At 39.9% G+C, this 22,288-nt stretch overlaps 1 protein-coding gene and 1 long non-coding RNA gene across 7 annotated transcripts in view; one reads left to right on the plus strand and one right to left on the minus strand.

Annotated features, from left to right (window-relative positions):
- Positions 1–22,288, plus strand: part of UNC13D (unc-13 homolog D) — a 54,099-nt gene that overhangs the window by 26,531 nt on the left and 5,280 nt on the right. For 5 of the 6 annotated variants that reach the window (XM_026667475.2, XM_087955798.1, XM_026667473.2 and 2 more), the window contains 17 exons: positions 623–713; positions 1,106–1,162; positions 2,213–2,310; positions 3,745–3,796; positions 4,327–4,457; positions 5,253–5,373; positions 7,726–7,869; positions 10,086–10,184; positions 10,270–10,476; positions 12,146–12,214; positions 12,849–12,928; positions 14,723–14,828; positions 14,929–15,000; positions 16,285–16,368; positions 16,720–16,840; positions 18,819–18,942; positions 19,210–19,415. In XM_026667475.2, coding sequence (XP_026523260.2) covers positions 623–713; positions 1,106–1,162; positions 2,213–2,310; positions 3,745–3,796; positions 4,327–4,457; positions 5,253–5,373; positions 7,726–7,869; positions 10,086–10,184; positions 10,270–10,476; positions 12,146–12,214; positions 12,849–12,928; positions 14,723–14,828; positions 14,929–15,000; positions 16,285–16,368; positions 16,720–16,840; positions 18,819–18,942; positions 19,210–19,415 — 1,862 coding nt within the window. The remainder of the gene's footprint in view (positions 1–622; positions 714–1,105; positions 1,163–2,212; positions 2,311–3,744; positions 3,797–4,326; positions 4,458–5,252; positions 5,374–7,725; positions 7,870–10,085; positions 10,185–10,269; positions 10,477–12,145; positions 12,215–12,848; positions 12,929–14,722; positions 14,829–14,928; positions 15,001–16,284; positions 16,369–16,719; positions 16,841–18,818; positions 18,943–19,209; positions 19,416–22,288) is intronic. The other variant, XM_087955801.1, reaches the window with a different exon arrangement.
- LOC148132177 (uncharacterized) lies at positions 16,514–18,183 on the minus strand. The gene is made up of 2 exons (XR_015747662.1): positions 18,072–18,183; positions 16,514–16,732 (listed from the first exon to the last, which is right to left on the minus strand). It is a non-coding gene; the product is annotated as an uncharacterized LOC148132177 (long non-coding RNA).

Raw genomic sequence — 22,288 nt, forward strand, 5'->3', positions numbered from 1 at the left:
ATCCAAGTTTACACGAATATAAAGTAAGGGAGGGAGGAACTACAGCCAAACTTTGAAGATTCTGTTACAGTAGTTATTACAATAAAAGTAGTCCTGGCCTACATGTCATTAGTTTCTTAGTTTGGTCTCTGTTATCACTGGAAATCAGGCTGCTGTTTGATCTCTTTATAATATATCCTAAAGAAAGGGATTGAACAACAATGTTGGGGTCAATAGGAACATAGAAAGCTACTTTATAGAGGGACACTGATATTTCTTAGTATTGTTCTATGCCAGGGGTGTCAAAGTCACAGTCCGCGGGTCGGATGCATCATGTGCTAGCCCTGCCCCCGCCTGGTTTAGCGAAGGAAAAAGTCTTGATTCGTCATGTGATGCCACCATGACATCGTGAGTTTGACACCCCTGTTCTATGCTGTTCATCAACAAATGTTGGGGTCTTTAGATATTTTTCTTCTTCTCAGCTCTCCCTACCATACTGTTAGGGAATGAAGTCAGGAACTTTGCATTTGAGACTGATTAAAAGAAAAGTGATGGCATGTCTTGCATGTGGGACATAGAAAAGAGAAATAAAGCTTTTCTCTGAATTACATTGGATTTCAGCCATGATTTTTCATCTTCACAGGGTTTTGGTCCAAATGTGTAAAATGAAAGCCTTCAAAGAACTTTGTACTCCGACTCCTGATCTTGAAGAAATGGTAGTACAGGCCCTTAAGGTACAAAGCCATCTTGTTACCTTTGTGCTATCTTTTCTCAGGCCTACAGTTTTGCTCTTAGTGCTTTTGAGATCTTGAAGGGACGGGTAAAAAGAATCTGTTTTAATTTTGTTTCTTTGTCAAAATCCACAACCTGAATTTACTCATGGTTCTCTTTATGGAGAAATGCAGTGTTCTATTTTTCTTCATCTACAGATTATGTTTCACAAAATGCTCTGAAGATCTAACTGTGCTCTCAGATCCTCTATTCTTGGACCTCTGCCAAATTATATTGTCCATATATATATACACAGATATGATCAATGTCTGCTTTAATGTGTGTGTAGGTTTTAATATGCAGAGAAGCATAGGGAGGGCTATTGTGTAACTTATTCTCTTGCCTATTTTCTCAGACTGGAACAGCAGAGTGGTTTTACATAAAGAAGCAACACTTGAAGCCAATGGTAAAGGTATGTTACATTCTAGTAAATTTTATGTTAGAATCTTCTAGGGGTTGTTGAATTGTGTTTCCTATTGATTCTAAAAGGGCATATCATTAGCATTTGCAAAACATCTGCTAACCCAGCCAGGAAAAAATGCTCCTGTATTATATCTTGTATCTGTGCAATCATATTAATCTGTACAACAATTTTGGATAAAGACCACAAAAACATTTTCCTCCCAAACACACAGATATGGCTGCTGTAGCTTGACTTTAGATAAGGAATTAAGTTTGTCAAAATCAGGACATAACTGTACTTGTGTCCCTCTCATAAATGCACTTGAGCACATGTTATCATAAACATGCAACTGCATAGATCTTTTCTAGAACTATGAAGCATACTTAGTAGTCCTGAACTCTAGATTCTCACGAAAAGCGGAGAAAAACTGTAGCCGTTTTAACAGTTGGTTGAAAAGCAACTCTGCAGAGTAAATGATGGAAGCTTTATTTTACACCACTGTGTTACAAAAGAATAAAACGCTAATTAGAATATCAGTCCCTTGTATGTGGAATAGTATATAAGTCCTAATGCCAATAACAGAGAAAAGGCTTGGCTGAAGTCCCACAATAGCATTTCTTGCTCACTTAATTAGAAGAGGACCCAGGTAATTAGGCTCTAATCACCACCCTCCCTTGCCATTTAAGTCTCCTGATAGCTTTTAGTATTCTTGCTCTTCCTACTTTTCTCAGAACATGAAGCTTGAAGTTACGTCAAAATGATGTCAGCTGAAATTGAGAACTCCATTTTTGGACCAGGCCATTCTGTAACACGGAAAATCAATTTGTACTCCTCAAGACTGCACGGAGTCAATTAAGCCAGCTTCTCTACCACTAAGAACAATGGCAATGAGCAATGGCAACATAGGAACAAGTGGCAGAAGAGTGAAACAGCCTCTTGCCCTGGAGAAATAGTGTGGAAATCTAGGAGAAGTTCATTAGTTTGAAAGTGTCTTGGTTTTGGGGAGAAACCAAGCTCATGCTAGATCTCTACCCCTGTTTCTCTTTTTCCTATCCACAGACAATGGAGGAATGTGGCAAAGCTCTGGTCTGTCTTCTTCAGGAGGTGAATGCAGATCTCCAAGAGTGTCACAAAACCTGGAACAAATATTTCATCAGGCAAGTCTCTGAAGGAAATTTTTCCTTCTTTCTCAGCTTTGGCCAATTGGTCGCAAACTGTTTCTTCAAATGTTTATGTAGCTTCTAAGGCCACAGAGTCTTGCTACCAAAGTGAGGGGTGGAGCCCAGATCACAGAAGTGATAAGATCACAAGCTTAGCAAGTACGACATTCCATAGCATTTTCTTCCCAGAGGATTTGGGTGTTGTGCATTTCAGTTAAATGAATGCACATTTTAATACCTGTGCCTGTTGGCTTGAAGAAAGAAAGGAATAATAAAACTGGTTAGGTCAGAGCTTTGTGCAGTATTGACTGTACTAGAAATATTCTTGTGGTTGTTTAGAGACTTTTGTCACTCTATTTCCCTGCTCAGCAACTATTTTTTATGGGTGGATTATTTTAATGCTGGCATTGAGAAAATAAACCTCTAGGTCTCTTTTTATCTTCCCAAATAGGCTTGTCAACAAGTCAAAGGTTCAACCTCCTAGTTGACTTCCTTGTGGCCAATTAGGAGAATTCAGCTAACACTACTGAGAATGCTGGTTCTGGATTGCCTCTGGGCTGTTTAGTTTAGTTTAGTTTACTTTATTGTCATTGCACCTCGTACAATAAAATCAAACACCATCCTCAGTGCAATCATGACCATGAAAATAAACACAAACACACATCCTTCACACGCCACACTTTGAACCGAAAAACCCCGACACCACACCAACGCTGCACGATACAGTAGAATTCAAAAGAGCTACTGCCCTGGGATAGAAGCTGCTTTTCAGCCTATTTGTCCTTGTTTTTATTATTCTGTACCGTCTGTCAGATGGTCATAGTTCAAAAAAAGGGGTTCCCAGGATGAGATGGATCTTGGAGAATTTTTTGAGCTTTCTTAAGGCAGCGGGAGCTATAAAGTTTTTCCAAAGAGGGGAGAGAGCAAACAGTGATCTTCTGGGCAATGACATTAACCTTCTGGACTGCTTTCCTATCTGCCACTGTGCAATTGGCAAACCGTACAGAGGTGCAGTAAGTTAAGATACTCTCTATGGTGTAGCGGTAGAAAGTCATCAGCAGTTTTTCATACAGTTGTTGTTTTCTGAGAAGTCTCAGGTAGTATAATCTCTGCTGGGCCCTTTTGACCAGTGCTGCAATGTGAGCACCCCAAGTCAGGTCCTCTTTTATGGTAACACCCAGAAACTTAAAACTTCCTTGGTCTTATTGGTCTTGAGGACCAAGTTATTGTCTTCACACCACGAAAGCAACCGGTCCACCTCATCTTGGTAGGCAGACTCATCCCCCCCCCCCTGTATTTATAACTCATTGCAGATACTGATCTGTTGTATGTGGATGCATCATTTAAATTAGTGGTGTTAGCTTTAATACATAATGATAAACCTAGTAGCAAATTTCTGATTGTGTCTTTCTCTTTCTTCCTCCAATACAGCACCATGAGACTAGATCTCTTCTCAATTGCATATCTTAAAATGCAGGAACTGGTGAGTAGCTGTTTCACCTCTTTGTGTCAAAGAGGACCTCAGGCTTATATACTACAGCAAGGCAGAAGAGCATATAGGGGAAATATAGACTTGGCATCTAGAACTCTCCAGCCAATATAATCATTCCTGAGAATTCTGCAAGCTGCACTAGTGAAAGAATAAGCCAATTACTTCAGAATTTCTAAGGCAGCTTTCTCCAATAGTGATGCCGTCCAGATGTGCAGCTTACAGAATTCTCAGGAATGATTATATTGGCTGGAGAGTTCTAGATGTCAATTCTATATACCTGGAGTACCCCCAGAGTGAGGAAAAAGAACAGGAATTCATCTTTGAAGTAGCCACTCTAATCAGTGGTGAGGATTCATCAGTTTCACTTTGATGATGAATCTAGTTCCTGAGCCAGTTTTTGTAGATTTCTATCCGGGACCAACTAATGGGATCTTTCTGATTCAGTTTCAGTGTATCAACCCAAAATGTGTAATGTCCAGTCCAAAAACCTGATCCATTGTATCTTTTTTATGCTCCTGTAGGTTTCTTGTTATGTCAAAGAGCAGCTGAGCAAGATTGACAGTGGCATGTCCCAATTAACAGCAGAGAGCCTTTTCCAACTTTATCTCAGCATGAAGGACTTTTATAACATGAAGGATTTTGTGTGCAGCAGGTGCTTATCTCTGCAGAGGACAACACTTTGCCTTCAGTCTTTAGGCTGTTTTATACATTATGGTTGTTGTTTTGAGATTATAATGTATTGTTATCATTGAAAACTCAGTGCCACAACTGTGGCTTGATTTGCATGCTTCACTGACAAAATGGGTTTGTTTGGATTTGAGTTAGTGCAGGGCTGTCAAACCTGCGGCCTATGGACTGGTTTAGCAAAGGGGAAAAAAGTCAGAATACATCACGTGAGGCCACCTTGATGCCGCGAGTTTGACACCCCTGAGTTAGCATGATTTTCAAGCCCTGTTTAAGCATAGTGTGCTGTATAGCCTAAGTATGATTCATTCGGTAGAATATTATTAAACAAGCAAATAGCAATAGCACTTAGACTTATATACTGCTTCACAGTTCTTCACAGCCCTCTCTAAGCAGTTTACAGAGTCAGCATATTGCCCCCCAACAATCTGGCTCCTCATTTTACCCACCTCAGATGGATGGAAGGCTGAGTCCATCCTGAGCCTGGTGAGATTCGATCTGCCAAATTGCAGGCAGCCGGCAGTCAGCAGAAGTAGCCTGCAGTAACTGCATTCTAACCACAGCTCTTGTTTAGCATGTTGTGTGAACTCTTCTGTTGATGAATTGTTGACAGTTTATAACCAATGAGGATTTGTTGAGACAAATTTGTGATTGGTTACCACAACAAAAAATATCCTCTAGAGAAAAACTAAGTTGAATGTTTGGGAAATAAGAAATAACAGTTTTTCATTAGTTACAAACCACTTGTGTTACCTATTTCCAGGGATACACCACTTGCATTGACTGGTTTCCATCTATGGTTTAAAGAAGCCATCCCCTTGTGGCTACAGAAGACCTACACAATAGCTCTAGAAAGGACCCAAAGAGCCATCCAAGTGGACCAGGTAATCCCCACCCAGAAAGGAAAGCATTACTCAATTGTTTTTCCTTCCCTGTTTTTCCTGGATAAAGTTTTTCTGCCTTCATACATTTAATCATTGATGTATATTATGTAGCACCTTCATAGCAGCCCCTGATACTATCATCACTTAATTCTGTCTGTGGATTAACAAACAAAAGTTGTGAATTACATTATGTGTATAATTTTTGCAGATAAGCAGGTATATGACATGAATGATTTGCTAACATATCTTAATCCAGTCTGACACCTGTGGTTGGCAATTATGGAAATATCTGAATCTGAGTAATTCTCCAGCAATGAATTCAGCAATTTGAGCTTACATCAGATCCATGTAAGATCCATTGAGTTTATATCAGGTCCTTTCAACTAGTTGCTGTGTTCACATAGGTAGCTCAAGCTAATAATGTTATAATGCTTTCATGATGCCTGTGTTGTTCAGAAAAAGACACAATGCTACTTTGGTTAAGCAAACTGATGTTCATTCTTATGAGATATTTTAAAATAATATTGTTCAACTCAGATAATTGTCAACTACTGTTTCTATCCTTTTGCCTTGAGATTTTTCAAATGACAACAGAAAAGATGGCATGTTGTTTAATACAGTATATATTAGTAGAAGGTAAAAAAGTGCAAAGAGAAATCTTAAGATGCTGGGAACAAGACAAAATGCACAACTTTAACAATGGCAATGCAGGATATAAGAAAGAGAAAGAGACAAGGAGCCAGAAATGACATTTTCTAGAATGTCTAGAAAATTTATTTTCTTGACCTTTTTCTTCCCATTGAAATTCCACTGAGAAGAAAACAAATGATGCTGGCTTTGGGCTAGGACACTTTGGGATCTACAACTGATAACAGATAAGATAATCAGAGTTGGAAGAGACCTTGTAGGTCATCTAGTCCAATCCCCCGCCCAAGCGGGAGACCCTATACCATTTCTGAAAGATGGCAGTCCAATCTCTTCTTGAAAGTCTCAAGTGATGGCGCTCCCACAACTTCCGAGGGCAAGCTGTTCCATTGGTTGATTGTTCTCTTTTTTGTCAGAAAGTTTCTCCTTGTTTCCAGGTTAAATCTCTCCTTGTTCAGTTTCCATCCATTATTCCTTGTCTGGCCTACAGGCGCTTTAGAAAATAGCTTGACCCCTTCCTCCCTGTGGCAGCCCCTCAAATATTGGAAGACCGCTATCATGTCTCCCCTGGTCCTTCTCTTTACTAGACTAGCCATGCCCAGTTCCTGCAACCGTTTGTTGTATGTTTTAGCCTCCAGTCCCCTAATCATCCTGGTTGCTCTTCTCTGTACTTTTCCTAGAGTCTCAACATCTTTTTTATAATGTGGTGAGCAAAACTGGATGCAGTACTCTAGGTGTGGTTTTACTAAGGCTTTATAGAGTGGTATTAGTACTTCCCTTGATCTTGACTGTATCCCTCTGTTAATACAATTTAGGATTGCATTAGCTTTTTTGGCTGCTGCTGCACACTGCTGGCTCATATTTAGCTGGTTGTCCACTGAGACTCCAAGATCCCTCTCACAACTACTGCTATTGAGCCTGGCTTCACCCAGTCTGTATGTGTACTTTTGGTTTTTCTTGCCTAAGTGTAGGTCTTTACTTTTCTCTATATTGAATTTCATTTTGTTAGACACGGCCCAGTGTTCTAGTCTGTCAAGATCCATCTGGATCTTGAGCCTATCTTCTTGGGTGTTAGCTATTCCTGCCAGCTTAGTATCATCTGCAAATTTGGTAAGTTTCCCTTCTATTCCCTCATCTATGTCGTTAATGAAGATATTGAAGAGTACTGGGCCTAAAACGGAACCTTGTGGCACCCCACTGCTTACTTTCCTCCATGTAGACTTAGACCCATTAAGGACTACTCGTTGAGTATGGTTTGCCAGCCAGTTGCGAATCCATCTAGTGGTGGTGCTATCTATTCCACTTTTTTCAACACACTTCCACACACACTTCCAACACACCTCCACCACACTTCCACAACACTATTTTGGAAGTTCTTATTACTAATGAAAATGCATACATGAATATACTTGAGGTCTTTGCAGCAGAGATGTTACCCTTTCAGGCATCTCTACACAGAGTTGCTATGCGTTATTTCTAAAAACAAAAAACAGCCCAAAAGTCTGATTGCTCCATGTACTGAGCAAATTGTAGGATGTCTTGGGTCAAGTAATTGGAAGAAGGCAAATTCAGGTGTTAAAATCCCATTGTCTGTCTAGGATATTCAGTGTCCAAAAAACTCCAACCGAAGCCAAATGCTCATTCTGTAACTTTCCAGATTAAATTCTGACGCTAATAATCTGAATCCTTGGTTTCATTTCTATTAAGCTGACACCACTGGGAGAATTGAATAAACACAGTACATCCATTGTTGACCTATCCACTTGCTATGCTCAGATGGTGAAGACATGGCAACAGCTGGATTGGCCTGATCCTGAGGAGGCCTTTATGATCATGGTGAAATTTGTCGAGGTATGTGTAAGAATAAGGAAGCTCAGATCATTCTAATCTGTACCAGAAGTCACTTCTGTCCCACTTTTTATTAAATCTACAATGGTTTAAAGAAAATTCAGTGTAAAAATCAGCTTCCGTAATAGTTGCCCTCATTATTTCTGGATGGGATGGAACCAGTGGTGGGATTCAAAATTTTTTACTACCGGTTCTATGGGTGTGGCTTGGTGGGCATGGCAGGGGAAGGATACTGTAAAATCTCCAGTCAGAGGTGGTATTTGCTGGTTCTCTGAACTACTCAAAAGTTCCACTACCGGTTCTCCAGAACTGGTCAGAACCTGCTGAATACCACCTCTGGATGGAACTGGTTGCAATTGGAGCAACTTCTGGACTCTCAATGTGTCTGAAGAACAGATTAAATCCGTGATTAGGAGAACCTTTGCAGAAATCCAAGTTGTGTGCCAATTGCACCTCTTCCTGGATTGGGAAGCCTTATTCATGGTCACTTACATTGGTCACTTACACTTACAATTTACAAGTGACCAGTGATCACTTACACAATTAAATTCAAGGTCACTTGGTCATCTCTTCTCCAAATTACTGCAATATGCTATATGTAGGTGTTGGAAGAAATATCCATCTGGTTCAGTTCCAAGCGGGGAGAAAGACACTGGAAACATGGAGGCTGATTGGAAAGATGGTTTACTAAGGAACAGGACCACATGAGTTTGAGGTCCTGGGCAGCTGACCACATAGAATGGAGAGTGAGGGGATTTTATACCTTCCCTGGGCTTTGAACTTGAGCTTCTTGTTTCTGTGCAAGAGCATGTATTCTATTGGCTGCTGTCAGACTCCCATGGAGCCATGTGGGGTCATGTTTGTCTTGAAGTCAAGTTTGGTTGAAGTGTGCTGATGCCATGAAGGGGCTTGTTGGCCAATTCCTATTGTGGCTGAGGACTAATCCTACCTTTGTTCTCTTGAATGGGTTATCAAATCTGCATTTTTAAAAGTTGGCTCCTTAGTTTCTACTTGGGGCAGAGAGCTGAGGCTCTTGAGTTTCTGTCTTTAGAAACATGTTTCTCCTTTAGGGAAAATACAATATTCTGCCTTTTTAAATATTTCTCAAAATACCTCATTATTCTAGGAGGGGGTAGGTGCTAACTTTCTATATAGGGTTGCTTTTGAAAACTTCTTGGGATTTATAGCTCTTCCTGAATACAACGCCAGAGGTAGTTATGGGTGTAATTGAGTATGACCCTGTAACACCACTACTTTTGCGGTGTTGGCTCTCACAAAGGCTTCTGGGTCAGTGGTGGTATGCTGTCGTTTCGGACCAGTTCAGCCGAACTGGTAGTAAAAAAAAAAAGCATCCTACGATCAGCTGAGAGGAGAGAAAAAAAAGCGAGGACCATCTGAGAGGAGAAAGAAGATAAAAGCGCAAGATCGGCCCTCACACCTGTGTCCCTGTGCTTTTCTTCTCTTCTTTATCCTCTCAGCTGACTGTCGCTTGCAGAACCTCAGCTGGTGTGTGGAAAGCTGCCTTAGGGGATGTGCACGTGATCCCCAAACCGGGAGTGGAGTAGGTAGGATCCCACTGCTGTTCTGGGTGCCTTTCAAAGCGTAGGTTTTTACCTACAAAACTTTTCATGGTACAGAGTTGAGTTATTTACAGAATTGCTTCTCTTCAGTTATTTATGCTTGACTCACAAGAGCCAGCAGAGCGGGCAGGACTATTAAATATTAGCAAGAAGGAAAAATGGGTTTTGCAACCCAGATCTCATTAATATGCCTTTTACCATGCTTTCAAAAAAATAATAATGTATTATTCTACCGAATATTATGATTGTGCTCAAAATCTTCTAAAATATTAGTAATATGTCTTCCTTCCAGGGAGTATGTATTGCACAGGGAAGAGATAATTGGAATTACACTTAATTAAAGATTCTTAATATATTCAGGGGATGTGCTAATCAAGTAACAACAAACAGTTATGTTTTTTGTCCTTCACTTTTTTTTCCTTTTTCACTGAAGAACAAAAGGCAAATTTGTTTTCTTAGAGAGAAAAAAGACTCTGTTGGAATTGCAGCATTAGAAGATTAGAACTTCTGAACTGAACTTACAGAAGAGTCAGCTGTGCTTGACCCATTGTAGGCAGTCCAGTGTCCTTGGAGGATGCAGTGAAGCTTACCTACAGCATTGACTGATCAGTGACAATTTTCTCTTTTCTGACTTCTTAGGACATGTGTAAAATTGCTCTGATGTACTGTCAGATGATCAAAGCAAGGGCAGAGGAATTATCTTCCAATCAAACTGAGGCAGGACAAGCAGCGAACAGGGTAAGTGGTTGAGCCAGATTTTGGGTACGAGCAACAAGGTTGAACACAAGGAATGACTTCATTCTACTTTCCTCCCATCCTCCAGCTCTGTGTGGTGGTGAACAACATTGAGCAGCTCCGGATGATGATCCTGAAGTTGCCCAAACAGCTAAACTGGGCACGCTTGGAACAGAACACCGGACCTGTCATTACCTCAGAGCAGATCCAGCACACGCTCCATCAACAGCTTCAGGCTTCTGTTTCCTGCCTCAACAATGAGATCCGAGGAGTGGTGCAGACTCTGGTGACCAAAGTAACCTCACAGGCTTGGTCCAGCGGCAGAAAAGGGTCAGGGGAAGAGCGTGACTAGAACAGCAAAAGTCCAGGGGCCAAGTGTCACCCCACATTTATTTGGGCTGCTTCATATAGGGAACTTCTGGCTCTTCAGAGACCGAATTCACAGAGTTCTTATGCCTCTGAGAAGTGGGGGGGGGGGGGGGGTGTCAGTGAAATTGGAATGACAGACTGTGGGAAAAACAACCGTGCCAAAACCAAAGGCACTTTTAAAAAAAGAAAACAACAGGATTGCTTCATGGGGTTTACTGGCCAGAGCTAGTCATTGTTAGTGTTCTCTGCATGCTAAAAATTCAAGAAGACAATCAGCCAATGATGTCCTTTCCTACCTTATTCCATTCCATCCTTTACCCATTACAGATCATTAGGCTTTACACTAAAGGTAGTCCTTGACCTATAACGATTTGTTCAATGACCTTTAGAAGTTACAACCACACTGAAAAAGTAATTTATCACATTTATGACACTTAAGGCAGCATCCCCATGGTGTTGGGGTTAGCCAGCATCAGATGCGGATGGCTGAGGAGAGCGAGGACTCAGATGAGGGGCCAAGACCATTAGGGAGTAGACTGCTGAGATTGTGGGGGCTGGCAGCAGTGATGAGGAGGTTCTGGAGGAGCCTGTGCCAAGTGCGCGTGCGCGCAGGATTGCTTGTAAGAAAGAGCAGCTGTAGCAGCACGGGTGACTCAGGAGTAAGGCTGCAAAGTAATGGCCCCTCCTTCAAGAAGATAAAAGCCACCTGTGAAACGAACATAACTTTGCAGAAGGCAAAGACATTTTGAAACTCCAGCCTTGTGGACATTCCAGTATCCTGAGTTTGTATTTGAAGATTCTTGTATTGCAAATTATTTCTTGTCTGTTATCATTTGGCAAGTCTCACAGTTTGGCAAGGCTTGTGCTTATCACAGCTAATTATTTTGCAGAGGCATTACAAAGTTTCTGTTTCCTTTGGATTGTGTTTGATTTGTTGGAAAAGGGCGTGGGTCAGAACACATGGTCATGTGATCAAACTAAACATATTTATGACAGTTGCAGTGTCTCAGAGTCATGCAATCCCTGTTTGTAACTTTCCCAGCTACTTTTGGACAAGCAAAGTCAATGGGGGAAGCCAGATTCGCCAAATGACTGTATGATTCACTGAACAGCTGCAGTGATTTGCTGAACAACTGTGGCAAGAAAAAAACCCCTCACAAAATGGAGCAAAACTCACTTAACAACCAACTTGCTTAGCAACAGAAATTTTGGGCTCAGTTGTGATTGTAATCCGAGGACGATCTGTACTAGAATGCTTTATGCAAGTGGCTAAATTCAGCAGCCTGTTGTACATGGAAGTCAATTCTATAGAAGAAATTCTGTCTGTAATGGTATATGTGATGTGTGACAATGGCATTGGACAGAACAGAGAGAAAACGCATATCTACTATCTTGAATGTTCAAGGAGTTTAAATGTGTGGATAGTGTGAAATATGAAAGGCCCAGTTTTAGATTGTTCCCACAAAAATCTATTAAGATGCAGTGTGGAGTGCCTGAAGTGATATAGATATGAATGGCTTAACACTTTTAATATTTATACAGTATTGCGTTTCCCCTTAATGGCATTAAAAGCATGTGGGGTTCTTTTTTGACAGATGAATGCTAGAATTGCCCAACACATCCAGCAACTGTCTGTTTGCAGTGACTCTGATAACCCAGAGGATGTGAGTATTTAATTGCTCGCTAAATGCTGTGTGTATCACTTTTTCCCTCTTGGTTTGTTCCTTTTTAACTATTTTAGGGCGATTCACAAAAAGTCATAACATTAACCAATATGTTATTCACTACTGTATGTACTTTTCTGTTCTTTAACTCTCCATAAAATATTATTGTTAAGACATCCCATATTTTCCTCTTTTATCTTCCCAGCTTTGAATCAGGTTAGATATGGGGGAGAATCTGGTAATGCACAGATAAGAATCCAGACTTGGGGAAACTTGTATTCCACATGAGTTTGTGAAAAGGAGTTAAACAGTTAGTGTTCTACACTACAACTATTTAAAAATTGTTTAAAAATATTTGTTCACGGTTTCCACCGAATTCTATAGACTTTTATAACAGGATAATTGCACAATAAATATCTTGACCTGAAAGCATCTTGGATGAATTTGGGTCAGTAATCAGCATATCATCAACTTAAAATGTCATGCTGGCGATGTTATATTCACCTGCAGCAAGCCTTTTGTATTTCTTGTGTGATGCTCCTTGAAAGTTTCATATGCAATAATTTAGTGTCATAGCTGATAAATGTTATTTCCTATCACTTAATTTTTGTGGACCTTTTTCTGCCTCTTCTAGTGCATCACGCCTTTAATGAGATTCTTGGAGCACGAGCTTCAGTATCTAAACATGAACCTTGTCCAGGAGAATTTTAACAGGTAAAGTCAGGATAAGGAGTTACAAAAGGAGGAAAATGGCTTTTGCAGAAAGGTCTTGCCATGCTATGAATTAGGGATCGGAGTTGGTACTACCTAGGGCATCTGCAAAAGAAGAGGAAGGCTCTTGTCTCTCTTAAGCCACAATTTGGTGTAATTTGTCTACCATTCAAAACTAACAAGTGCTTGGGAAAAGGGAGAAGGAAAGCATCTGAACAAACCATAACAAATGAGCGCATCCAACATACGAAAGAGCCAGTTGGTGAAAATCAAGGTAAAATCAGGAGGAATAGCCTAGGATTTTGTCAGGATCAAAGGATAAGAGGGGGAAAACAACAACAGGACTCTGTGCTTGGTTTCTGAATTGATAGGTAGTTCATTAGGAAATCAGTGGTAGGATCCCAAAACCATTCTAGATGAAGAAGGCATTAATTGTGTCTACATGGACTGTTTTCCACATGTTCTGACAAGTTCACTTCTTTATATATGCATCCTTGTCTCGGGGCTTTTTAGGATGTGATGGGCATGAGAAACAAAATTATGCAAAAAATGGAAAAGACATAGGGCTTCCTTGAGTTGAGTCCAGCTCTTGGTAATCAGCCCTTGGCAACAATACCAATGTCTTTGGATCTATGTTTTCTTTCCTTTTCTTTCTCTGGTTCCTTCTTCTAGTTTACAGTGTCAGTCACCCAGAATTGTTGGGAGTCGGGCATTCTTTGAATTCAATAAAGTCTTTAATTAAAATAGAGCTTTTGAATTCTTCTGTGTAAATTCTCAGTGTCCTCTAAAGCCATGGCATGTCCTGATGGTGTCCTATTGAAAGGGACAACCACTAACCATGTCTTAGCCCTGTTTGGCTTTCTGAGAAGAGCAAAAGTTGGCTAGGTACTAGTATTTGCTTTGAATGGAACAGAGGAAAAGAGAGGTATAAATATTGTTAATGGTTAAAACAAAGTACTGGTGTCTTATTTGTCCTTTGAATATTAATGTCCCTTATTCTGTGAGCTGTTGTTATTTTTCCTCCGAGTTTAGAATAATTGATGCTCTTTCATGGCCCACTAAACATCTGCATGTTTTATTTTTAATATCAGCCTTTTGGGTTTTTTTATGTTGTCTTCCTATGGAATTTTTCTTAAACCTCTAGAAATTAGAAACTTGGCAAACTGAATTGGTTTGCTGCCTTATCTTCCTTAGTATATATTTTCCCCAACTAATCCTTCTTGAGATTGTGTGTGTGTGTGTGTGTGTGTGTGTGTTAGAATATAGGTGGATCAATGGGTGTGAATTAGGAAGGAGGGATATAATTTAATTACTATAGTTTTTTAATACAAACTTTTGATATCACATGTTTGAAACAATCCACACTGTAAGTAAGCTATCTTTCTAAAGTCATTCTTCTCTAAATTTTGCAGTGCAATTTAATTGTGAAAATGTGATGCAGAAATGAGAACACTGGTTGCAAAATCTGCACTCATTACTGGTAGATAGAATTGCAAACAAAATCATATATTTGGAGAAATATGTCCTCCCCAAATTATACATTTCTCAACACCAAATAAAGAAAATGGCTCAAATGGGGCAAGAACTTAATGGAACTTAAAAATGCAATGAAGATAAAACAATATAGACAGATTAGAAATGGAGAAAAAGTTAAATTTATAATCCACTCATCCTTAATTTGAGCAGCTTCAGTCCAGCCCCAGGGCCAAATGTACTAGGCTTTGCTTAATCTTAGTAAAAATGCCTTGTCTAGTAATCTGTCGTACATCTCTACTTCTTTTGGTTCTTCCCAAACAGTCTTCTGGAGCTTCTGTGGAATCACACCTTGGACTTGATAAAAGATGCTACAAAACAACAAGTTGGAAAATTGGACTACTTTAGGAAATTTCAGTTTGCCCTCCAGGTACTTAGGGATGTAAAGTGAAATCAAGTAGGAAGAGCATGACTTATGCTGTGCTCCAATGTCCTACTGCTTTCTCTCTTTCTCTCCATCTCTCCCACAGAGCTTGGAACTTTGCTTTCATGGAGAAGGCTGTGGACTATCCAAAGATGCCCTTCACACACCAGCTTTTATAGTAAGCTACTGCAACCTTTGCTACCCTTATAACAAGCCTGTACAACTTGGAAAGGGGAAGGAGCCACATCGATAAATTTAAAAATTCTTGTGGCTCTCACAGTAATAGCTGGCATGCCAATCAGCTGTTTGGTGGCTAATGAAAGAGGGGCAACCTTAGAATTGGCAGAAGTGATGAGACTTGAAGGTGTTCTGCAGTGTGCCTTTTAAACCAGAAACTTATCGTAATGAATTTATTACTTTTAAGAAAAAGTGAAGCATTTAGGGCTGCTTGGACAGCCACATGCTGTGCTAGCCTGTTTTACAGAAAAACCTCTGAGCAACAGGTATTCTAGGCCTGCCCAAATGTTGACTTTACATATCTAAATACATTTAAAAAGCATTCCCGCATAAAAAACATTCCTGCATCAACTTACCTTTGCATACAAAACCCCTGCATGAGCATCCCATATATTCCCTGCTCACTCACATAACAAGGGCCACAAATACTGCATCTGTTAGCCAGACAGTTTTTTTAAAAAAATATGCAGATTCTGGCTTACACAAAAGTTGCCCACCCGTGTTGTGCCATCATATGTGCTGCCCTGTCAGGATTTCCGTACTGTTCAAACTATGGATCTAGTCCACTTCACATGAAGTGAAAGCTTTTGTGCATTTTAAAGATGCTACTTCATTTTATATGGTGTTAAGGCAGAGGTAATAATCTTCTGTGGATGGAGCAGGGAGGTCATTTGTACTGTCCCCCTATAGCTGTTGATTGAAATTATCAAAATCATTGGGCAAAAGCATTCACTTCACTCTGAGGTTGAACATAAACATGCTGATCAAATGGCTCTTGATCCGGGTTCCCAAACTCTTCGTCTCATTGACCTTTTCAGGAAGTTTCAGTTTGTTCATCAAGCCCCCAAAGATTTATTATATGAAAATAATTTAATAAACACTACTTTAACTAATAGAACATCTGTCTGGTGTAGTAGTTAAGACATCGGGCTAGAGACAGGGAGACTGTAAATTCTAATCTCGCCTTGAAGGGATAAAGCCAGCTGGATGACCTTGGGCCAGTCATTCTTTCTCAGCCCTAGGAAGGAGGCAATGGCAAATCAGATTCAGCAGAAACTTTGTGTATGGCCTGACATTGGACAAACAAGATTACAGTGTCAAAACTGTCTGGTGTAGCAACATTTCCTACCTGGGAAAGCGTCCGTTTTTATTTCTCTCTCTTAGTCATGTATTACTTATTTTATTCATAGCCTAGTATTTCTGCTGAAACTCATTTCTCTCATAGGCTCTGGAGAAAGAGTTGGATCTTTGCTCCTCTACCAGCAGAAAACTTATCGAAAAGTATTTCAGTGCTCGAATCCAGCAGCAGGTGAGGCCCATCCTAGCTCCTGTTTAATAATATGATAATAGTAACAGTAATAGACTTACAGTACTCTCTAAGCTGTTTACAGAGTCAGTATATTGCCCCTAACAATTTGGGTCCTCATTTTACACCCAATGATCAATCATGTGAATATGAGAAATGGTGCAGTTTAATTATTTTGAACATGATTTAGGAACAGGCAATATGAGTTATAAAACTGTACAATGCAATGGTATCAGACTTTCTGATTTGGGATGAATTGTTTATCTTCTGGCTTCCTTAATACTTTGGCTTTTATCATCTTTGACAGCACATCACCATTTTCCCTGACAGTTTTTCTGGTTGTTCTTCTCTTAGGAAGCGGCCACTCCTGAAAAATATGGTGCTGTGACTATCAAAGCTTTTTACCGTCACTCAGAACAGAAACTGTATATTGAAGTACTCAATGCTGTTAATCTCCTTCCCATGGACTCCAATGGTAAGACAACTTTTGGGCTGAATTCCTGAATAATGTGTGATAGATTGTTAGCTTCATTAGCATGGGGCATGGAATTGATCCTTGCTTGCACTGTTCAGTTTAGAGATACATTTAACTAACATACTGCAGTTTAGTTTTGAGTGGTCACCAATTGGCCTTTATGGACAGCGTCGATTCAAATGGAACTGATTTTGCTGCAGAATCTGCCCATGGAGTCAAGCATTCAAAAACAGCAAATAAAGTTTTTAATGTTCTAAGATCAAGTTTAATCTGTTCTGTAGAGAATACCCCCATTCAGTCTAGACCAGGGGTAGGGAAACTTGGCTCTTTTATCACTTATGGACTTCAACTCCCAGAATTCCTGAGTGAGCCATAAAAGGTTCCTCATCCCTGGCCTACTGGTTTTTCAGTTGTGGGGGAAATCAATTTTTGACTTGAATGGGACTGTTAAATATACAAATATAGGACATATTCTTTATATGTCCTTTATATGTCCTTGTATATTAAACAGTCCCATTCAAGTAAAAAAAATGATTTCCCCCACTGAAAAACCAGTAGGCCAGGGATGGGGAACCTTTTATGGCTCACTCAGGAATTCTGGGAGTTGAAGTCCGTAAGTGATAAAAGAGCCAAGTTTCCCTACCCCTGGTCTAGATCATGTATTTTATGAATGAACTATTGCAGCCTTCTGTACTGTTATGTTTTGTTCAGGGGTGGGCTGCTGGGGGTTTGCAGGAGTTCAGAAGATCCTCTAGCTAAGATTCTGCAGTTTGGAGAACCCCAAATCCCACTCTTGGCTGGCCCTGCCCCCACCTGCCAGGAGTCCCCATGCAGCCCGTTTTGGATGCAGGTAAGGGCAGGGCACGCATGGAGGCTCAGGGAGAGCAAAAAATGGGCCTCCCCGAAGTTCGGGAAGGCTGGAAACGGTTCTGTTTTTGGCTTCCAGAGAGCCTCCAGAGCCCGGGGAGGCCATTTTTGCCCTCCCGGAAGGTCGAGCAAAGCCTTTCTATTCTGATTCCTAATTTTGTTTGTGTTTAGAGCACATGAAGAATTTTGTATCTTCTAAAAGGCAATCTGAGCAAAGATCCTCTGCTCTATAGCTTTGTAACAAACACTGTTAAATAAAATATCTGTGTGTGTGTGTGTGTGTTCCAAGCACACAGTTAGAGAAAGATGCCAAAATGTCATGTTGCATTCTTAAAAGGAGAAGGGAAAAGAATAGATTGCCTACATTTCATTCTGCTCTCCAGAAGAGGAGGATGTTGACTGAGCGCTCTGCAAATAGTCCACTTCTGGCTTTGCTTGTCTTTTAAAAAATCTGCCACGAATCACACTTTGTGTTCCAGGACTTTGGAATAATAAAAAAAGAACACTGAATGAAGAAAAAATTGTTTGAAAATACAAAGTTGAATTTAAGAATTATTAGCGTTTAGCAGTACAGTCCATGCATACACTTCCCCCAACTTCCCATCATCCAGTTATCTTGGCACTTCAGTGAGCATAATTTTCCCTGGCCCAGTAGAAGATAGGAAACTGCAGTTTCCTCAACGTTTGGGGAGCATCAGGTTGTGAAGGGCTGGAATATATGTAACACTTAGGACTGTCACTGTTAGTTAACAGGAATGAGAAAGAGCTTTCTCTGACCCTTGATTTAGATGTCAGAGGACTGTTGCATATCAACAGACAGGCACTAGTCAAGTGACCAATAGAATGACTCAGAAAACAGTGGCTTCATCTACTCCATATCATATTGGAAAGGATTGGAGAAGAAAGTGATTCTTGACATCAGTTTATAAACATTCCAATAAAAATGAACAAGATAAGCACTTTACCTCTGTCCTAACCTTGTGTATTACAAGAGGTTGAATGTGCCTTACTTTGGAGGCTTTTTTTGAGAAACAAATGTTCATGATAGATAAGTAGGTTTTGCATTATTGTTCTGTTACTTTTTCTACACCTTCCCCTCCCCCCAATATAGGCCTAAGTGACCCCTTCATCCAACTCACTCTGGAGCCACATCATGAATTCCCTGAGATTGCAACACGGACAACTGAGTGCATAAAGAACAATCTCCATCCTCTGTTTGATGAAGCCTTTGAATTGTATGTATGAAGAGCCACTCCTCTTTCCTGTCCTATAATCATTGTCCAAGATTATACAGTTATCATACTTAGAGCATGAGTTTAATACATTCCTCATCTTCCTTTCGTTGACATGTTGCAGATATCACTGCTGTGCTCTGAGATAACTGCCTATGAGGTTGAGCTCTGTTCCCTATTGGGGGTGGAGGTGGTGGTAATATACTTTGTCCTATTTCTATTAGAAGAGGTATCTTGACTTCACCACTGCCATATTGGTTTTCACTACAGTTTGGTTCCTCCAGAAAAATGTCAGCAAGACGGAGCATGTCTGCTGCTTACAGTGTTTGACTACGACACCCTGGGAGCAAATGACCTGGAAGGAGAAGCTTTTCTCCCACTCTGCAGGGTCTTGGGACTGAATGAGCCTGAAGAGCCAATCAACCCATCCATAGTACCACAGATTCGTTTATCTTTAACTCATCCTGGAACTGCTGGTAACTGCCTCTCTCATCCTTCATGCTATCCTCTGGAATGAAAACATTCTGGTTAGGAATCCATCTCAAACAGGATCAAAGAACACTTTTATTTATTCTGTTGCACAAACCAGGCTGTTAATAGGTCAGAATATTCATTACGTTATTTATGTTTTGCTACAGAAGGGAGAGGAGGCCGTGAATTAAAATAGAAGTGTTTATAGTTATAGCATGCTAAATTGAGGAATTAATTCATTAGTCATACTAATCTAGCTAGTGGCGCTTCTACTTTTGTCAGGCAGTAATATAGTTTTGCATGAAATATCTTTTGTTTTGAAACTTCAATAAGAAAATATTTGGGTAAAGTAAACACCCTTCTAGAATTTTATATAGGAAGCTACATTTTAAACACTATAAAAATGTAGAGGGATAGCAACTGGAAATGTACACATTATCTGGCTGTAATATTTTAATACAATTCTGGGATTGTTTTAATTACCACTAAATAAATACTAAAATATGCAGGAAAGCTTCAATCACCAACTATCTTAAAATATATATGGTCCAACCCGAGCGGGCGAGGGGGGGGGTGGGGGAGGAGGAGAGAGACTCTGGGCGAAGGGCCCAGTGCGCTCCCCTTTGCACGTGAAAACCCCCACTTGGAGGCAGTTTGGGCAAAAGTTTATATATTAAAGAGCCACACACATTTTGTACGCTATGAATAATCTGATGCAATAATGAGATGAAACCTTAGAAAAGTTTGGCCTATAATGTCATTAAAGAAGGCAGAGTTAAGAAAATTATATTGGCTTTCTTTTAATCTGTTTTACTGAAAATAGACTATTTACTCTACTTGGACCTTGTTCTTGTTCCACCCACAGGAGAAATGACATGCAATTCTCTTTTCATTAGTGGGTTAAAACTTGATTTAAGCTTTGCATTATTAAACTGAGAGTGGATATTTTCCAAAGGTCTCACTAGATACCAAGTTTTAAATTCTTAGTACCATGGGCTTGGAAAGATAAGCTGATTACCTTTTGCCTCGGCAATTGCAAAAACAGTTTTGCCTTCTTGAGTAGCAGATAAAGTGATTTCCCATTGACAGGGATCGAGAGTTCATCTCACCTGACTCCTCTGGCCATGCTGTGTAAGTCTTGTGCCCATCTTCTACTTCTCCTCAGTTGCTTAGGGGTTCAGTTTTGCTGCTCTTTCTATGTGATGAGCATGTTTCCTCCTGTTGGCTGAGCACTGAAGAAGCGCTGAACAGAGTAATGTAAGGATGAAACACATGACAAAGTGAAGTGAGGATTAAGGCTTGCACTGGCCTTTAGAGAAAGATAAACCTGGGACATTTTGCAAAAAAGAATTCCAAACTGCAGATTGATGTAGTTTTTTCTTTCTTTCTTAGCTCTTTCATTCTTTACCAAGTGACTGTTATAAATCCCAATCTGTATCAGTGGTTGCTTTTGAATTTCTTAAGTTCATAGAAAAAAGTAGAAATTTCCCGTCTCTATGCATGTCTCTATGCATTTTAAGTCCCTTGCACTCAAGACATTAGATTAGCAATTGAATCTCACTTTATCCACTCCTTTAAAAATTTGTGTTAAGATTCTCCCAAGCTGAAACAAAGATTAATTCAAGACTAAAGGGGATCAAAAATAAGTGTTTAAGGCTAGAGGAAGAAATCGAAACAACTTAAAAAAAAAAATCCTGCCTTGCTTGCTATATGTATTGTTCACTAATGTCCATTATATTAATACATTTTTCCACCAATACATATTTCTAGTTTTTATTTCTACAGAAGTATTTTCCCCAAATTATACCTCTCAATTTTTGTAATGTTTTCACAACTGATATCCGCGTAGCATATATAACTAATCAAGGAGAGAAGCAACTTAGAACTAAGGAGAAATTTCCTGACAGTTAGAACAATTAACCAGTGGAACAACTTGCCTTCAGAAGTTGTGAATGCTCCAACACTGGAAGTTTTTAAGAAGAGCTTGGACAACCATCTGTCTGAAGTGGTTTAGGGTTTCTTCCTGCCTGAGTAGGGGGGTTGGAGAACTCCAAGGTTCCTTTCAACTCTGTTAGTCTATTCTGTTCTGTGCTTCCACAAGGAACCTACCATCCCCACTCAAAAAAAAATTGAACAAAAGTTATATTACCATAAAAGACTTTTCTATAGGAAGAAGGGGAAAAAAATAGGCAGATGGAAATGTACAGAACACATATAAATACAAATTTGTAGTGAGTTGTGCATAATAACGAAGGCCAAATTGAGCAATGTTGTCCTCTTGGGATTGCACAGAAGCCAAGTCGTTTTTGCACATAGAATCAAAGGGCTGGAAGAGACCTTTGAGGTCGTCTACTCCAACCCAAGGCAGGAAACCTTATACCGTTCCAGACAAATGGTTGTCCATTTTTTTCTTGAAAACCTCCAGCAATGGTATACCCACAATTCCGTAAACCAAGCTGTTCCTGCCAGGAAATTTCTTAAGTTTCAAGTTGAATCTTTCTCTGACAAGCTTCCACACGTTGCTTCTTGTCTTGCCTCAGGCACATTGGAAAATAGACCCCCTTTTCCGCTGTGACAACCCTTCAAACTATTGTCATCCCTAAATCTTCTCTTCATTAAGTAAGACACACACCTAGTTCCCTTAGATGTTCATTGTACAGTTTAGCCTCCAAACCCCATATCATCGTTGCTCTTCTCTGCGTTCTCAGGCCTCAGTATCTTTTTTTTAAAAAAAATCATGGTATACAGTACATTAAAAATTATGCAGTAAAATCCTTGCTCAGAAGCATCTAAACAGCTTCTCCTTTGGTAGCTGGGTAATGAACAATGGAACTTTTTTTGAAAATGACTTTGTATTAATGATTTTGTACTAATTTTC

The sequence above is a fragment of the Notechis scutatus genome, chromosome 2 (genome assembly GCF_049901735.1).
Source record: "Notechis scutatus isolate UNSWTSFEM ecotype Mainland chromosome 2, rNotScu1.2, whole genome shotgun sequence".
NCBI lineage: Eukaryota > Metazoa > Chordata > Lepidosauria > Squamata > Elapidae > Notechis > Notechis scutatus.